The sequence below is a fragment of the Dryobates pubescens genome, chromosome 17, assembly GCF_014839835.1.
Source record: "Dryobates pubescens isolate bDryPub1 chromosome 17, bDryPub1.pri, whole genome shotgun sequence".
Taxonomy (NCBI): Eukaryota; Metazoa; Chordata; class Aves; order Piciformes; family Picidae; genus Dryobates; species Dryobates pubescens.
In genome coordinates this window covers 16,601,942-16,621,412 of record NC_071628.1, presented here as the reverse complement: position 1 = coordinate 16,621,412, position 19,471 = coordinate 16,601,942, and the positions used below count along the sequence as shown (strand labels likewise).

General features: G+C 38.2%; 1 protein-coding gene across 2 annotated transcripts in view; it reads left to right on the top strand.

Annotated features, from left to right (window-relative positions):
- THSD4 (thrombospondin type 1 domain containing 4) overlaps positions 1–12,026 on the top strand; it is a 240,197-nt gene extending 228,171 nt beyond the window's left edge. For both annotated transcript variants that reach the window (XM_054168869.1, XM_009911250.2), the window contains 4 exons: positions 2,889–3,062; positions 5,752–5,931; positions 8,833–8,977; positions 9,826–12,026. In XM_054168869.1, the coding sequence (XP_054024844.1) occupies positions 2,889–3,062; positions 5,752–5,931; positions 8,833–8,977; positions 9,826–9,968 (642 nt within the window). In that variant the 3' untranslated portion in view covers positions 9,969–12,026. The remainder of the gene's footprint in view (positions 1–2,888; positions 3,063–5,751; positions 5,932–8,832; positions 8,978–9,825) is intronic.
- The last annotated feature ends 7,445 nt before the right edge of the window (positions 12,027–19,471 follow it).

Sequence of the window (19,471 nt, the reverse complement as noted above, 5' to 3'; positions counted from 1 at the left end):
GCTCAGGGGTGGCAGGGTCACAACCAGTCCAGATTATCAGGTAAGATAATGGTAATGAGGCAGGTCCAAGGCTGAACTTGGAAATCAATCCACAGCTCAGGTCCAGTGACAGTAACTGCACTCTAAAGAGAAATAAATGAAATCCAGATACCAGAAAGTGTTTTAACAGTACATAAGGGCATTTCTGACAATCTTCCCTCTTTTTTTTTTTCCTTTTCTTTTAAGAAATCAAGTCTGCTCCCAATGGCTTTATGTCCTTTAAAAATCTCCTTCCACTGATGGAACTGCAGCAGATGAGAGAGACTGAAATACAACTCTTAGTTTATTATTGGGAAAACAAAGGTTACATAAACCTTCTAAAATCCCTTCTGAAAGAAATTTTCTCCAAATAGGTCAAATAAGGCTAAGGAATTTCATAAATACATTTCAAACACGGATCTTTGTTTTTCTTTTTCTTGCAGTAGTATAACAGCAGGAAGATGATTCATAAAAACTTTATTGTGGACAATAATTAAGGTGGTGATCCTTGAGGTCCCTTCCAACCCTAACCATTCTGGGATTCTATGAAGATTAAAGTGTGGTAGACAGAAATGCTACACAAATGGGATGTTTAACTGGAACTCAATTGGTTGTTGTTTTAAAATTTAATTAAGGCCAGCAATGATGCTGAGACCTGGGTTCTGGTAGATTTCCTGCTGGATAATGAGCAGGGTTGTCACTCTTAAAGGGATTTCTCTGCTCTGCCATGCTCTTTGGCTGTAACACAAATTCAGGCTCCCACTTGTAGTTTTCCAAGTTTGCAGGAACTAGCCTTATTTTCCTGTACTGCTGTTATACTTGTTTTCTGACAACTATCAGAACACTGGATTAGGAATAGTTTTTATTTTTAGTTTTTAATGGGAATGGAAAGCTGAAACTGAACTCATGTGGGAAGGACCTCAGGAAAAGGAGAAATGGCAGACTCCTTAAAAGGAGGGAGAGTGTTCCACAGGCTAAGGTTTCTGAGGAATTTCTGCCAATTAAAACAAGACAGTGAAACAAAATATTTTTAATAATAGGACCAGAACAGAGCACTTTCAGCTTGCGAAGTTCATGTCTTACAATGTTAGTTCTGGTAGTTACTATGTATTAATGCAACAAATCAGTGACACAAAATTGAAAGTAGTGGGAGTGTCAGTTGTTAAAACCTGAGGGAGAAGATTCATTATGGAAACGCTCCCTACTGCCTGCCTTGGGCTTTGGAAATCATCGTGGAAGATTTTTACTGAAAGGAAGGGGAAAAAATGAAAAATGCAAAACCATTCAGGTTTAAGTTTGCTTTGTAAATCCTTTGAGGGTAGTTAATCTGTAGTAAAATCTTGCAACAGAGGGTGGGACAACCTTATACCTTCTTATTTGGTATTTCCTTTGTTATTTGATATGTAAGCCTAGTTCATGCATAATCATTTAAAACCTAAGACTGTGGAGATTTTCTGGATTACTTTATAGACTAATCTTGTTCTCAGCTCTAGTTAGCAAAACAAAAAGCAAATTAAATTGTCCAATGAAAATCACTTAGAAATAAGAAAAGTGTTTACAGAGTATCTGCATAGTTCTTTGTGCACAATGCAATTGAAATGTTACATATGTTTGTGAAAGGGGGAGATACTATTGAGCACCACCAAGAAATAAAAATTCATTATGATACTTAGAGGCATCATTTAGGAGAAGCTTAATTATTCAGCTTTGCAGCTGAAGGAAGAAACCATTCAAAACTATGAGCAGTTTCTTCATATTCCTATGGAGTGCGTAAGCCAGTGAAGAGTATCTTGCAACCAATTGAACATACATTCGCTGGTCTCTCTCATAAGAAGACTAACTGTAATGGTTAATCCTGTTATTAATAGCGGTATTATCATGGCATCTGCTGTCCTGTAGCCCAACTACTGGACATCAACCCTTACATTATTACTGGTGGGAGCCAAACCAAGCTAGTGCTCAACTCTGTGTCTCATTACCAGTTCTTTGAAGCATTCTTACATTTATTCAGTAAAATGTTAAAAAGAGTTCCAATATAGAGTTACATCTATTCCCAGGAATGTACTATTTGTGGTGGAAGTAATACAGGGTTTCTCCTAATTGCATTGTTTAAGAATAAAAACTGAAAAGTCAATCACATCCATCTGTGGATCCATTCTTATGCAGTGTAAGAACATGCATATCACTATTTATTAAGACCTTTCAGAGTTTACCAGTGTAAAGTTGAGAATGGTGTTCATTACTGGGAAGTTGTGCCACTACAGGGCAATCTTGAATTTACATAAACTTCTATGGCTACTGCCTCTGTTAAACCTAATTAACAGCTGACAATTGCTACAGGTCATTTGCTGAGGATTTACCTGAATACTTTTAAACCACCTGTCAAAATACTTTAAATTCTTCTAATTTATTGTGCTCTCATACTGATTATATGGAAAAGCTATGCAGTCACTTTACTACCAGTGCCAGAAGTCTCAGAGTCTTCCTGGCCTCATCCTTTTAACCAGTGTAAGAGTTTACCAGTCTGACAGCTTGAGTGCTTGGAGGAGAAACCCATAAAAATTTTCAAATTTACAGACAGTAAGAAGGAAGGAAAAGAAAGACACCTAATTAAAACCTATACATTATTTTTTTTTCTTTCCTAATCCTTCACTTCATTTAATCTGTGACTGTAAAGGACAGGAACTACTTGCAGAGTATTCCAAGTTATGAAACTGTAAAATAATCTGCTACAGCTGAATTACAAGTAAAAATAATCAACTTTACATCAAGTAAACTTTGTTTACTTTTCATGATTGGTGGTTTTCTTCATTTCATGTGAGGTCTAGAGGATAAACTGTTCTGAACATTTTCTGTCTTTTGCTCCCCAGTGTTCTGCAGAATGTGGTGACGGAATCCGTACGCGTTCAGTGGTTTGTATGACAAACCACGTTAGCAGTCTGCCTCTAGAAGGCTGTGGCAATAACAGGCCCTCCGAAACAACTACCTGTAATAATGGACCCTGTGCTGGTAAAGTCGAGTGGTTTGCTGGGGGCTGGACTCAGGTAAACTCTATATCTAACATATGCATTTGGTTTCTGTTAGTAGTTTAAGTTTTAAAATGTATTTTTGTGCAGTGAAGGTGTGTGCTGTAAGGTATTGCTGCATCTCAGTGGAATATATGGATATTTTTCTCTATGTTTTGCTGTGTTGATATTCAGTAGTTTTTAGCACCTGCTGTTCTTTTACTGTGATGAAAATAAGCTTTTGTTTTTCTCTTCCTTTGTACCTTCAGTGTTTTCTCATCTACTGGGTCAGTGTATTTATAAAATAAAAGATAATAGAAAGCTGCTTAGCATATTCAGATAAACCCTAAAGCAATAGGTTTGCACCTTTTAAAGTAGGGCCTTTGTGATCACTTCTGTGTGCAGGTATATATATGTTTATAGGGCATTTCCAAAAGAGAAATAAGACAAAAAACCAATGGCTAAACCCAAAAGTTAGCTTGATAAAAAGAGGTGGGCGGTGGGTGGGGGAGGGTGGGAGGGGAGAAAGGTTAATGGCTTGTATCTTGATGCTCCTTCCTCAAAGTAAATTCTTCCCTTGATCCACATTTCAATAGTCCTTCTCATTCTAAACAAACCTTTCTGCTGTCAGGAAAAAAGGCATTTCAGAATCTGTCAGCTTGTGCCTAGACATTTCTGTCCATTTATGTAGGCTCTCTTATAGCCTAGAGAAGCATTTGCACTGCTGGTGCCAACACTTCATCGAGCTGTTAGGGAAAAAAATATCTTGGCTGCGCTGTTAACTCACTGCATTTCAGATTCCAAGATCCTTCCAGGTGATAAGGAGTTGGAAATTAAACTGGTACAGCTGAGATGGAGATTACAGGGCTACTACTATGCTAATGCATTCAAGTGTAAGTGATAATTATTTGTATTGTATAAGAAAAATAACAAATTCAGATTTAAAACATACTTAGCTGCAGTTCTAATAATACATTAAAATCTGGGCCTTGGTACTTACACCACTCCATGCAGGTGAATAGGAACTTTGTATCCATTCTAGCCACCACAAAGACTAGTGTTGGGTAAAGTCATCCTAACTCTCCTCATTATTTTCTGAATAAGGAAGTTTCCATCCTTCACAATTTCAGTTTTTTTTAAGCTAATTAACCTTCCTTCTTTGCATGAAATTGAATTGTTTGATGCATAGCAAGGGTACAAAGTCTTTGCTGTATGTTATCTGAAAGATGCATCTGACAGCATCTATTCTATCTGCCAATTCTTGACTTCTGCATACAAAAATGAAAGCAGTCACTGAGTAGAGCAGAGTAGGAGGGAGCATTGGTGGATGACCTTCCATATTATGCTCCACTAGAGCATAGGGAGCTAGGGATAGATGTTCAGATGTTGTCTTCTGGAGGAATCCTTAAAAGAAAGCAGTGACAGAGGAGTTCAGTGTTAAAGTACAGTTTCCTTATTTCCTGTGAATTTATTTGGATGCATTCATTTCAAGTTTCTTCATCCAGCTTAAGGTTTCTCTGGGTATCTGGTAAAGAAATCATAAATTCCACCCAAAATATAAACACACACACACAATACCTCAGACCCCCTTTTAATAATATTTTTTTGGGTAAGACTAGAAAAAGCCTTTGGAAAACATAGTCCTTTACACAATGTAGAAAACAATATATTGCTGGAATCTTCTTCTACAAATCTTTTTACAAGTGCCAGGAACAGTATTGTGTGTGTATTTAACCTTTCAATGGGTACTAAGAGTCCATGGGAATCAAATCTGCCTTTCAGAACTGGAACCAATACTGCATCACTTAGATACTTGCAAACATGAAAAGAACACCCTGGCAGATCAAGGCATTTTCTAAAAGCCACAGAGAATGTGAGGATTTGTAAAGCTGCAAAACTGTGCTCAAAACCTTATAACCCTCAAAGGTGGAGTGCAGTGCATACAGTCCTGCTTCAGCAAGAAGCAGTAACACTGTTTATGGAGAAAGTAAGTTATGCTTCTCTTTTTATTAGAAAAATAAATACCAGTTTCTTTGTGTAGCTACAGGTAAAACTACACTTTTAGGATTCTTCAAAAACTCACAGTCACATGTCTTCACAAAAATAATTAGAAATAAGTTTTGAGTCTGTAGTACCCTGTGGAATAAAAATTCACAAATTACAGTTTTAACTGCCATAACCATTTTTGAGATTAAAAGCTCAATGTGTAATACCTGGCACTTAAGTCAGTAGTCACTTGATGAATAATTAAGTCATTACCTTCAGCATTTTCTTGTCCCAGTTCCTAACTGAGACTGCTGGCTATTATGTTTGCACTGTGTACAAATAGTAATAATAATAGTCTGCTATTCTAGTTCTGAGATATAAAAACCTTACCACAGAAACATAAGGAATACTTTTCCCTTTTCCTGTCTCTTCAAGTGATACATATGCCAGTAATGGAAGGAAGGATGCAGTTCATTTTCAGTTCATTTTGCTGAGGAAAGAACATATAAAGTTAAGGAAATGGATATTGGATGTTAATGTCTAGGTATGTGGTCAAAAATAGGAAGTAAGCAAAACTTTACAAAATGTCCTGTTTGAATATTACTATAAAATGCCAGTATATATGTGTGTGTGTGTTGTTTGATTTCAGAAACAACATGGAGAAACGTGCTAGTTTGGAAAGGGGTGAAAGGTGTAAGTAGAATAACAAATTGCACCTTTTTTTATATTTTCTCTGATACAGTGCTCTACTGAATGTGGTAGTGGAACTCAACAGAGAGAAGTCATTTGTGTTAGGAAAACTGAAGGTAACTTTGATGTTTTGGATCCTCATGAATGTTCATATTTGGAAAAACCTCCTGGCCAACAATCCTGCTACCTCAAACCTTGTGGATCTAAGTGGTTTCATACAGAATGGAGCACAGTAAGTCTCTGATGCTTTCCCCTATTTAGTTTTGTTTGATGCATCTTTTTCCATGTATATTGAAAAGAAACACCATTTGGATAAAACCATTGGTCACAAAGAGGACTTAATCTTGCACCAGAGTGGTAATAAAAAGTAAGCATATCCTTCAATACTCAGTGGAGCTTAGGAAAGTTAGGAAGTAACTTGACCAGAAGGAGACACTGCATAGTTGACTTTTCATCATTGATCTCTTCTTTCAAAAATCTTCCTGTTTTATAGTTAGTTTGCCCCTTCATGAGAGTATGCAGTACAAGAATTTCTTCCCAGACCTCTAGTTTCATTAAAATTAAGGGGCATTTAGTAAAGAGTGAGGCTTGTATTCAATTTTTAAAGTATTTTACTGTAAACTCTTTACTGTAATACTTAGAATTTTACTGAGAAGTGTACCAGCTACATTCACCAAAATTCCTTGGTTTCATCTATCCTTCCATCATGTCCATTGTCGTCTTAGAATGAAAAACAGTGTCAAAACTATTTACATGACATCATAACTAATGCAGTAATTTATACCCTTCCTTGAGCCTTAAATCAAATTAAGAATGACAACTATTCTGAAGTACTGAAGTACCTCAGATACCTTCAGTTTGGGTTCCCTTGGTTAGAAACCTTTGGAAATACCTCATCCATATTACATTAGAGAAAGAAATTATTTTGGTTTTCCCCTTCAGTAAATGCTCTCTTATTTGACTAGCCTGCTGGCAACACTAGAAGACAGAAAACAAGGCAGAATGATTTAAAGAAAATAAACCAGCTGAAGGGAGTCCTAACTTTCCTTCCATAACTGCAAGTATGGGTTTTTATTTTAAAACAACATCTAGGTTAGGTGTGGTAATGGTTGCAATAAGCAGTGTGAGCCATCTGGCAGTGTAGGCCTAGAGCCTGACATGGTGGTAGGCCATGTCCAGCATGGGTATGGAAGTGGCTAGCAGTATAGCAGAACAGTGCTGTTCCTGCACCGTGTAACCAAAGCAGGACGCTGGTAGCTATAAACACAGAGAGTTATCTCGGAATAACAGGACGCACACCTGCATCAACAACCTCGCGTGTTATTGCTAGTTTAACCAATAATCAATAGTAATAGTGTGTGGTCACTCGTGAGGGGCCAGTGAAGCCATGCCAGCAATGCCCTCTGAGTTTATATAAGTTGTAAAGGTTTTCTTACTACACACTTCTTCTATGCACTTCTTACTAGCCTGTCAGCTCTACTGTCTGCTCTGTACTGTGCTTGCATTATAATCGAACAACACTGAAGCAATAAAGGAACAATACTTACTAGATCATACTGATCAGCTGTATCGATTCCAATCTCTGTCGTCACCAAAGTTAGGCTCACAATAAAATGATGTAGGTGGAAGTACTTTCTGTGATGTTGCTGGAAATGCTTTGGATTCTTTACTGAGCTGTTACTTTAGATCAAATAATTTCCCCTTAGCAAACCCATTTTCAAAAGGGAACCTGCATGTGTGTAGCCACAAAAGATGCAGCTGTCTGCATCCATAGCATGCAGCATATAGATCCCTTCTAAAAGTGAAAAGATATGCTCTCTTTGCTAGACAGAGAAGAAAGAACTAAGGCACTAAAAATTTGACAGATATTTAGAGAACTCTAGTTATTGTTTAAGTGCCTACTTCCTAAGAAAGTGTGTCTAAAACTCCTTGACTGTCTAAGCCTTTGTGACCATCTTCACTGGAGGAACAAATACATATAGTAGCTGAGGTTTTACAAGATCATATTCAAAGTGTTTTTTCATTCTGTGATGTTGTTACTACTACCAACAGTATATGTGGTATTTCTTACCATTAGACCAGAAGAGAAAGGATTGTGGGGTTAGCTGTGAGCAGAATAGCTGGTTCAAAGCCCCTCTACTAGGTTTTGAAACTGTCCAGTTCTATCTTTTCTAAAATGGGGAAAGTTGTTTTTAAAGAAGAAAGTGCAGTTTAAGAATATATTGTTGAGAATATTTTAGTTAGCTTGCTACAGTATCTGCTTTCATTATAGTGGTAGGTTGTTTTTGCAATGTTAGGAATGGAAAGAATTATGCCAAAAAAGTCAGAACTAGTTTTGGGCTGTTAACGTTTTAATTGTTATAAATGACCCAACTTTAATTAAGTTTGTGAAGATTTAGGTCAGACTGGACAGTGAGCCAAATCCCAAAGACCTCACTCAGGCAAAATTCTTGAAGTCACCAGGGGATTTACTTCAGTATGGGCAGAAATGTGTGATAATTGGCTTTAAAAAAACCACTACAAACAAGTACAAAATTCTCTGGCTTCATGACAGATTTTGAAGGAACACAGAAATATTTTCTTTAGAAATTCATAATGCTTAGTAAAATTGTTGTGCTGCAAGAAATTAAAATCAATTGAGCACTACAAAAAAGGCGATTAACATTATTCCTGATTGCGTATAAATGGAGGCAGAAGGGCAGTGGAGTGCAGTGCAATCAAGTTGCAAAGTTCAGTGCAGGAAGTTCTGGAAGTAAGAAATATGAGCACTGTGGAAAGAACCTATTTGGGAGATCTGTATAAATTAGCAGGAAAGAACAAGGCTAATTAGATAAGCAAGAAGCTAACTAACAAATTCAGAAAGGAAGTTATTGTAGTGTGCTTTCAGCTGCACAGTGTCTTCTGGCTTTACTTGTCTGGTTGCTGCCTCTGTGGTCAAAAACGGTTTTGAACCTTTAGCAAAAGTGCACCTGTATATTAATGACTTTCTAGTTAGAGGACAAAAACCAGCAGAAGTGGTGAAGTTGACAAAAAGATAGGGCAATACCTGGGTTTGCCTTCTAGGTTTCAGTTTGTTTCTTTCTCTGTGTGTGCTTCTCATATGGTCTTCATGAACTTCATATTTTTTTTTCAGTGTTCTAAATCCTGTGAAGGAGGATTTCGGGTTCGAGAGGTACGATGTTTATCAGATGACATGACAGCCAGTACTCAGTGTGATCCACAGCTTAAACCTGAAGAAAAAGAACCATGTAACACGCAAGATTGTATCCCTGAAATAGGTAAGGAAGAGTAAGCCTCTGTCTTAACTATGGAAGGCCATCTAGTGGAGAAAATAATTATTTTTCAGAGGTCTTAGAGTGTATTTATTAAGTTCAGGGTCTTATTTCTTCACAAAATACAGCTCTTTTCTATGGTTTAAAAGTAAGTTTTCACTTATGAATAAAAACATTTTCCTTGTAACATGTAAGAATCTGGCTTACTTTTAAAATGCTGAGTGTGAGAAATCTGCTTCTGTGAAAATGATACATACAGGGTGTTTCTGTACAGCCTCCTTGCATTCATAGTCATTAAAACCTTTCAAAAAAACCCAAAGGCATGATATTGGTATTTGGTAACAGGTTCTATACCAACACCAGCTTTTGTATTTATTTTTTTAATCCGGTTATTTTAAAGAACTTCTATTTGTAAGGAGAGAGATGGTTTAGTATTTTCCAACATTTAGATTCATCAGTATTTGAAAATGACATTTGCAGGTTCTGGTGTTACCTGCACACTGCCAGAAGGGATTACTATTTGTGAATCTGAAAGTGGGCAGGTACCAAAATGAAGACTACTAGAGACTTTTCTATCATCTTTATTCAGTACAAACTTTGTATGTACAATATACAGCAACAAAGGCCCCCCACAATGCCCACAACATTATAAATGGGCATTTTTCCCCACAGTTTTATGTATCTTTAAATGTAGAAAATCTTGAATAATCTAATTTATTTGCATACATAGCATACTTTAACCTGACAACGTTCAAATGCAGGTCTAAGGGTGGTAAAAAGAAAGGAGATTGGTTATTTGTTGCTCTGACACTGCTTTCTTCATTTTTTTTTAATCTCTTCCATTTTCTCCACAGATGAGAACTGCAAAGATAAATACTACAATTGCAATGTGGTGGTTCAGGCCCGGCTCTGTGTCTACACCTATTACAAAACAGCCTGCTGTGCATCCTGTACACGTGTGGCAAACAGACAGTCAGGGTTTCTAGGACATAGATAACAAATACTCTTCTACTCAAAGCAGCAATGTTGGTCTTCGGATGGAGCTTGAACAGTGTTACTGTTTTGACTACAGGAGATTTTAGTTTCTTAAAGGTGGTTTTATATATTTCTGAGTCCATCAAGACTATGGTTAAATCTCACACCCTTTCAGTTTCAGTTATTGTGCAGTTAGATTTTTTAAAATGTTTGTTGTAAACCCATGATCTTTTAAAGCATTAATTTTTAATGATACTATTCTTTGCACTTGCTCATCAGATAATTATTTAAAGACCATATAAGCCTTAGTATTGTGAAATTAATGAAAATTAAAGCAGTCACAGGCAATTGCTGGAGATCCTTGTTCAGTATGGATGCAGCTGCTGCATTATTTTCTGAGTACTTAATCTTACTTGGTATTTTGAAAATTAAAACACCTCAATCAATGAAACATGCTCATGAGAAAAATTACTTGACAAAGAATCAGACCCTTGAATACACATTTATCATCAGTTTCTTAGCACTATAATGTATATTTTCAATTACTTCAGTCCATTTGTAATAAATTAGAGTCAGTGTTAAGCTCACTCAGTTGTACTTTTAACTAACTTCCTGTCCTCAGGCAGCAAATATATATACACTTGACTGCCAAAAGTGCCTTTATATTTAATTCATAAACTCTTGAAGTTACATTTTTCTAATTTTGTGTGGATTTTAGCATACATTACCTACCAGAGTACCACTAGTGTCTAGCCCTTCAAGTCTTTAACAACTGCAGCTGTCAGTGAGACATATTTAACAGAAAGGTGAAGAGACTTTGCTGGTATAAAGAAAATGTGATTGTTTCCATTGGCAAGGTCTCTTTCCTGCAGGGCAGTTATTTCAGTGATCTGGTATCTTGCCTGATGTCTCTGTGCTGTTACCTAACAACTGTCATACCAAAGTACTTTGTCCAGACCTGGTCTGGATAGGTCACCAGTTTCTGAAAACCACCAAAGTGTGCAGGACTCTGTGCCTTATAGTCATCTGATATTCTTGGTGTTAGGCAGCAGTATGAGTGTAGTACCTGATTATCTGTAAAAATGAGATCTTAGCTGTCTACATCCTTCAGGGTTTGATCAGTTATTACAACAGACTTGTCTTTTTTTAGGCAATGTTTCATCCCATAGATATATTCATATCACTCCTTTTTTACTACTCAAGAATGGCTCCAGACTTACAGCTGAATTTAGATGGTAATTTTTCATTTCTGCAATTACTATACTCAGCTTTGGGACTTGCTAAAAGCAAATAGAATGTGCTATGTAGTGCAGATGAAAGTTTTTTCATTATCTGCATATTCTCTAGCCTTTACCCGGGAGGTCTTGCAAATGTGTAAATAAAGCTGAGGGGGAAAGTAAATGCTAGTTCAGCTGTTTATTACAGCATATTGCTTGTAAATTAGTGATCCCCCAATATGCATCTGTTTCTAAGGTGCCTGTTACGTGAGTTGAAAATCAGTTTTAATAATCCATGTTAAATCACTCCCAGAGATGTGATATAACAGTGGTTAAGGTGTCCTGCTACAAATGAAGAGCCACCTTTGAGCCTCATTATGTATTCTTTTCTTCTTACTGCTTTGGTGAAGAGGAATTGAGAGTGGGACTCTAGGAGGCAGAAGCTGCTGCATGCCATACTGGTTGCATCAGTTTGTGTGATGGAAGTTACAGGAATTTGGAAGTCCTTTAGACTAAAAGCTGCCTTGAATTGAGACAAACCTTACGTTTTTTAATTGGATCGCTCATGAAAAATACATTTTCAACATGATGATAACTTAGAGATTTGTGATCATATGATCCAAAGAATGATTTGGAGAAAGTGCAACATAAACAGCTCTGGAATCCAATATTTGTAAATACACATTTTCACCTGGATATCTTATGGCAGCAAAACTTGACATGCAGTGTATAATTTTTGCTCTTGTCTCTTTTGGTCCAAGGAAGTGTATTGTGTCAGCTTGAGAGAAATACCTGCTCTATAAAAAGGTGAAAACCACAGGTTGAGTGCAACAGAGAGAGGTAATCAGGTTTACAATCAGTTGATATAATCTGCCTGAATGTCCTTTGGCTGTGACAGTCAGTGATTCAGCATATAGCACCCCCAGGCCATCCCCCTCTTTTTTAAAATACATTGTCTTGCTCTTGAGTATTTGGCCATTGGGTTATTTTATAAAGATGATCATCTTGCAGGCACTAAAGTAAACAGAATTCATGGAAGCTAAATATGAAAGAATGTGTTTGTACACATTGCAATATAACCCTGTATTATATCTAAGGTATACAGCCTTGCAAATTGAATCCAGGGACTTATGGTTATATACTACTTCTTTCCCTCCCCCGCCACTAATTAAAGGGACAGTTTTCAGATGCATCAGGTAAAACAAAAAGATTGTTTCAAGTAATTTAACATCTGAGGATAAGGAAACTGCCAGAATGTTGCTGAACTTCATCCTTTATCAGCTCTTCTCTTGTATCAGCATAATCAAAATAGTTGTTCCTACAAAATGAACCAATGAAGTCTTCAGCACTTTGATGTACTCATATTGTTTACACAAAGTGCTATGCTAAGATTTCACCTTCACACAAGGTACACTTCTGAAATTGTGCCTATGGCATTTGTTTTTAAAGAGTAGTGCACCAGTTTAGGACAGTGCCTTGCAGAGGACTTGACTTTACTTTCACTGTAAATCGGAGGTGGCCTTAATCAATGTAGTAGACTTAGAGCAGGTGTAAAACCAATATAAGTAAGAAGTTTTTTGGACATCTTCATTTGAATGCCTTCATTTATTTTCCCAATATTTTAACATTTGTCAAAATCCTGCAGAATGCTGAGAAAAAATGCTTCCTTTCCTTAAAGATTTTCACATTACACAATCCAGTAAGACTAGTTTATGTGTAGGAAGACTGCTGGCGATTGTTGATGTAAAGAGCCTAAGCAGTGTGACTGCTTATCAGGATAAAATCAGCATACAGGTTTCACCTCTTGCCATCTGGCCAACATCAGCTCTATCTAGATCAGGCGCTCTGCCTCAAAGCACCTTCCTTTTGGAACTGAGAATTGCTGCTGCAGTTGTTTATCAAAGATCCATCAGGTTTTGCTAGCTCCTGCATAATGTCAGACTCATATGTAGGCAGAATTGCTTGTATCTAGCAACTGCATGCCAAGTTGGAGAGCACATATTAGCAGCACACAATTCACAGAGTTCACCCTTCCCCACACTAGCTGAGAAAACTGAAAGAGATGGTGTGGAATCAACCTGGGTCTGACTTGGCCGGCAATGACAAGAGACAGAGTTGGTATTTGCTTTATTGCCTGTGACCTTCGGTCCCCAGGGCTCTGAATTAGGATGGGGCTTGTTAGCAGGCAGTGGAGTGCTGGGGAGTGCAGTGCAAGAGACATGGATGTTCTCACAAGCCTGCTAGCCTTGAAGTCCAGTTTCAATGTATGCAGGACTGACTGGATGCAGGACTACTTCTATCCCTGCACAGGGAGCTTAGTGTTTTCCTCTACACACATAAGCTCTTTTGTCCTTTTTTCCCAAACCTTCATCAAATGGAGAATTTTCTGTATGAATAAAGCAATGTTTAACATTAATGTTGTTATTATATCCCACTTTTATGACAATACACTGCAGTTCAGAGCTTGATCCTTTTATACAGAAAGAAAAATCCCATGTGTTGCAGAGCATGATCAGTTAATGACAGGTAAATGCAAAGATGTGATTTAGGTTACTTGTTCACAGACTTGATAAAAGTGGTCAGTATACCCCTGACTCAAATGAGTACATGAAATTCATAGAACACAATTCCATGTGGGCCAGCAGTATTGCCAGGACCTTGCTACTTACTTTCATAGAATCAAGGAATCATTTTGGTTGGAAAAGGCCTTTTTTTCCGTTACATCCAAGTCCTAGAGGCACCAGTTTTCACCTCTAAGAAAGGAGGTATGTGCTGGAAACTGCTTATGGCTAGTGAAGGGGAGGTTGTGCCTTCCTGAAAAAAATTACTTTGCTTCCACTTCATAATCTATACCACCATAAGCAGTAAGATATGCTTTCCAGAGCTGTGCTTTTCTTCATCCCCATCCTGATCTGTTTCCCTTTTATACCCACACGTCTTCTCCTCTTATCTCACCTCCATTCCTTTGTCATTTGGGTGATGACATTCAAAGTTGCCAGAATTACTGAAAATCCTAAACTGGCCATTTTTAAAATAAGATTCTGTGTTAGAAATAAGGCCAGATATTAACAAAGCTGTATTTCTGCCAGTCCAGTGATTTTTATGCTGTGTGACCAGACTGGCTAGTTCAAAATGCAAAGTATTGAAGTGTCTATTGAACAAATTTCTATATAATCATCCTGTAAATGCACAGCTATTGAAGTATGTTGTGGCACTTCATTTACACCTCTAACATCCATTGCATAAAAAAGCGAGAATTATCCTATTCACGCTCAAAAAAGGAAAAGTCATGTGTCTACCTGATTTTCCTGAGACTTAAACTTAGTGTTTCTAAATTCCTAAGAGCTGTTCTGTGTATTGGCCAGATAATTTATGCCTGTTAAATGGAACACAAAACATGACATTTTGAACACTGAAAGTAAATTCCCTTTCTTATTAGGCTTACAGAATATGTTTGTGAGAGATACGTGTAATTATTCCTATATCAGAAAAGAAAAAGCCCCTAACCACTTCCAATATATTTTAAAGCAAATTCATCATCATTATAATAGCTCGATAGTGTGGGCAAGATTCAGACCTGGTGAAAGGGAGAAAATTCCATGTAAGAGAACTCACACCAAACCTGAACTCAGTTCTTTGCTTCTCAGCCTTTAGCAAACAGAAGTTGAGAGTTCCCAATCTTCTATATCCCCATTTTTAATAGATAGATAACTACCAATGTTGCTGGAGACAAGGGGAGCTTAGTTTTGATAAATCACTGGCATGTCCAGAGACATTCCAGTTTTGTCTATGCTGCTTTTCATCTCTTGAGACCAGTGGCCTTGGCAGGGCTTGAGTATGTACCAGCTTGTGAAGTCCCATCCTAGTCACTCAGGATCTGCATAGGAGGATCAGGAAGGACTGGAGACAAAGAAAAAAAAAACCTAAACCAAACCAAACCAAACATAACTTTTAAAATATGTATAAAATAGTCTACTTGACCCTCTTAATTGATTTTGGCAGAAGGATATACTTTATTATAACTTATTTTGTTGTTATTTATGAATACAAGATGTCTATGGGAAATATGTAATTCTGAGCTGTGTCTATAGAACAAGCCACTACACCAAAATATTTCAAACATTTAGAATAGGCAGATCTTTTTATTAAAAGGGACCTAATATGTATTTATTTACATATACCCATCAAATTTTGTCCAGCTCTTTTGTTATACTAACCCAGCTTTTTAGGGAATTTTATAGCACAGGTATTACATATATATTTTTGTATATATGTCATACTGTAAGTCCATAACACAACTGTCTAAACTTTCTGATTAGCCAGTTCCTTAAATGAATTAAACAGGAGGAGCATAGGCAAATTGCTTTCTGACTCGTTCAGGAATATGTATCCATGGCAATGCACCTGAACCAGAACTGTACAGCATCCTTTTCATATTGTATACATTTTCTCTTTGATGAAAAAAATGTTAACTATTTTTGTTTATGACTAATTTATTTTTTATTATTGTGAAAAATAAAGTAATTCAAGGTGAATGAATGTGATATTGTTTATTTCTGATGTGGCTGATTTGTTCTTTTAGAGTTTCTTGAGAATTAAGTACAAATATCAACAAAGGTGTCACATGCAAAGGGAATCCTTGCTCATATTTAGGAGTGGGCAGAATATAATCATGTTGCAAAAGTCTGCTTATGCAAGTGGGACGTAACTCCCCTGGAGCAGTGGGTTGAGCTGGCATTCTGGGCTTTGGAATTTTCTAAAGCTTTGTAATTGTGTCCAGTGTTCAGTGAGCGATGTACTAGTGAAAATCAGCAGTGTAACGGCAAAATAAAGTGTGGCTGCAGCCACATATGTGCAAACGGCCACATATGTGCATACCATAGAACAGCCCCGCACACTGTAAAACACATCTGCTGGCCTCTGAGGGGATGTGCAGTCTCTTGGCAGAGTTTCTCTCGGTAGCTGAGGAAGGATCACACTTTTTCCCCACCCTACCCAGAGCAGCACTGCTGGCGGCAGTTCCTTACAAATGACATAAGCATAAGTAAAACTCGGAGGGAGTAAAACAATCCCTAAACTTTGTTGGGGGTTATTTAATGTTATGTGGCCTTTTGTCATTGCTGTTACGAGAGGTTCAGCACAGTTCAGGCGCAGCGGGGGTGGTTTGGGTGCAGCTGGCCGGCGCAGCGTCTGGAAGGCCTGGCCAGGCCGCTAGGGCGCCTCGCGCCGTTCCCGCCTAAACCGCAGGTCGGCGGCTCGAGCCCGTCGCCTCAGGTGGCGCCGTGCAGCGGCTCCCGGGCGGCCCCGCCCCGCGCTGAGGCCGAGGGAGAAGCCAGGCGAAGCTGCCCGCAACCGCGTACTGTGCGCGGGGTTACGCGGAGAGTGCTGGTCCCGGTGAGGCAGAATGTGATTCTTCCCCGCGGGCTGGAGCAGAGTTGGAGGCGCGCAACGACAGGGTGAGTGCTTTATTCCCTGCGGCTGAGGGGCAGGGTACCTGTCTCTGGTGCAGGTGCCCACGCTTGTGTCTGGCATTTCGGGCTTTTGAAAGGAGAGAACTTTAATTATTAAGTCATCAAATTATACGATAATAAATTCATTGTTCTTCAACCCTGTGCTCTTTATGTTTAAAATAAAATGTCAGTGTAAAATCAGGAGTCTTGTAGGAGACATAGGACACAGTCCTTCTCCCAGCCCCTTATCTTCGCTCAGAAGTGCGGTGGTCATGCTACACGTGGTCATTTGCACTTATTTGTTGTGGTGCTCTTAACTCAAGAGTAACATGACAAAATACCCAAAATGAAGGTAGTGCCACGAGTTTCTGAAGGAGAATGCTGTGGGAGAAGACCCAACACCCAAACCCGTGGAACCCAGAAGCAGCAACTGGAACAGGAAGCCTCTAGTGTTACAATCTGAACTTTAAGCCCAGTAGTATTTTGCTCCAGCCAGCCACTTAAATTTTGAGGCTGGCCTGACAGCAGCATGGTATTGAATAGCAGCAGCAAATTCAACTCAACCTGTTAAAATTTCTTAGTATAACTGACCATATTCTAGTAGTCATGGCTTTGGTTACAGATAGAGATACATAATAGAGATAGAGACACATAATAGTGATTTAGAACTTCCCAGAGGCCATGTTAAAAACACATTGATACCTTGTTTATGATGTTTAAGTCTGTTGTTTAACTGAATTACTGTTCAATCACTATTACATGTTACTTACTGCCATATTATAAAACTACAGTTTGTTGCAGTTGTATGTTTTACAGCTGAGAAGATTGAATTGGATCTTAGATTTTTCTGTGTCAAGATGCAAAATGAGAATTTCTATGCTGAGGCTTCAAATCTGACCCCTTTCAGGAGTTGTACCCATACTGAAATGCCACTTGTCTTTGTTCAGAGCTTTTGTTTTCTGGTTTCCAAAATGCATTCTCCTTCACTGTATCAGTCTTTTCCTGAGCAGTAGGTTATAGTGAATTTCATAACTCTAATGTGTTCCAAGATGTCTCCTTTTGAATCCCGCCAGTAGATTTGCTGCTGGTAGAAGATATGGGAAATTGTGTCCTTCTTGGTCTGTTGGTTTTGAACATTCTTCTGCACTTGATAACTCGAATTTGTGTGAAACAGTGAGAGGCTTTTATCCAGGGGATTGCTGCTACTGACTTCTGTGGGAGTCAATGCTTCCAAACCTAATACTTGTTTCTAATGGAGCCTTTTTCTCACACTTCTAAATAAAAACAAGACTACTTCTATGTTTGGCTAACTTAGGTCATTTCTATGCTAGATTGCTAAGGAAATTAAGACCTAAATGAAATTGCGTTAAACCTTTAACTATATTTCAACTGCAGATTTAAAACCAACCCATTGATTCCAGTGGCTCTAACAAAGCAAGTGTTTTTTATACTTAGAAGTGGTGTGGAGGTATAGCCAAATTAAGTCTGGACTGTGTTAATACTTCTTACCTAGAACAAATTACTGTTCAGTAGAGCTTTTTTTCTCAACGTTTTTTCCCATGTGTATTTTATGAAAGAATGGAGGAAAATGCTCTAGTAAAACCTCATATTATTGCTCTTCTGTTTCAGTAGACATCTATGGATATTTTAGAAATGTATGGATTTGTAAAAGGTTAATGAATTGTATAAAATAACTAGAAGCAAAACCAGATATACAGTAAGTAAAGATGAATTCAGAACTGTCGTCAGTGCTTCCGGTCAGCAGCTTCCACTGATGAATGTGTGCCAAAAGGTGCTTTTTGTTCTGGAGAGCAGAACTGATGGGGGAAAACTGTTCAGTCCTTACTGAAGTAGATTGGATTCAAAGCATAACAAGTGAGAGTCTGGAGTGTAAGCCACTGTTGATGGTCTTCAGAGAGTTGAAGGGAAGTGCTCCGTAGTTTCTTTCTCTGAACTATGAAGAACATTAAGATTGGCGTGTCAGTTGTCTTTGTCTTCAGCTAGGTAGCTTCTACATTGGAAATTCATAGATTCATAGATTGATAGAATGGTTTAGATTGGAAGGGACCTTAATAATCATCTAGTTCCAGCCCGCTTTCTGTGGGCAGGAGCACCCTCCTCTAGACCAGGCTACTCAAGGTGTCATCCACCTTGGCCTTGAAAATCTCCAGGGAGGCATCATGACCTTCCTGGGCAATCTGTTGCAGTGTCTCACCACCTGCATTGTAAAACACTTCTTCCTAATATCCAGTCTAAATCTGCCCTCCTCATGCCTTTTGTTCTATCACTACAAGCCCTTGTAAAAAGTCCCTTCTAGGCTTTCTTGTAGGCCCCACTCAGGTACTGGAAAGCTGCTATAAGGTCTCCCTGGAGCTTTCTTTTCTCCCGGCTGTCTCTATCTACTATGAGCAAGTTTGAACTGAATTAGGTTTGCTTATTTGAGACGAGGAAATCTGGATGTGAAGTATGCAGTCCATGGTGTGAATGTATTTTAGGGGTTCTGATGTAATTAGTTTGATCATTAGGAGGCTAGTGAACAGCAGGAGAGTCTTGCAAGGACAGGAGGGAGAAAGCCAATTTAATTTTCAGGAAAGAAGGTTGCATTTACCATGTATGAATAACAGAGTTATTTTCTGGCTGTGGGGGGAAATATGGTGAAATTGTAGGATAGAGGATCGTTTAAACAGATGCCTATTGTAGAATGTTGCCCCAGGACAGGAAGATGGACTAAGCAGTCTTTTGAAAGTTCTGTTCTTGGCTGTACAGCAAAAATGATCAGAATAATAAAATTACCCTGTTTGTATTGGGTGTTCTGTGTCTTATGAAAGCTGTGCTTATTTTTGTAAAATAGGCATACT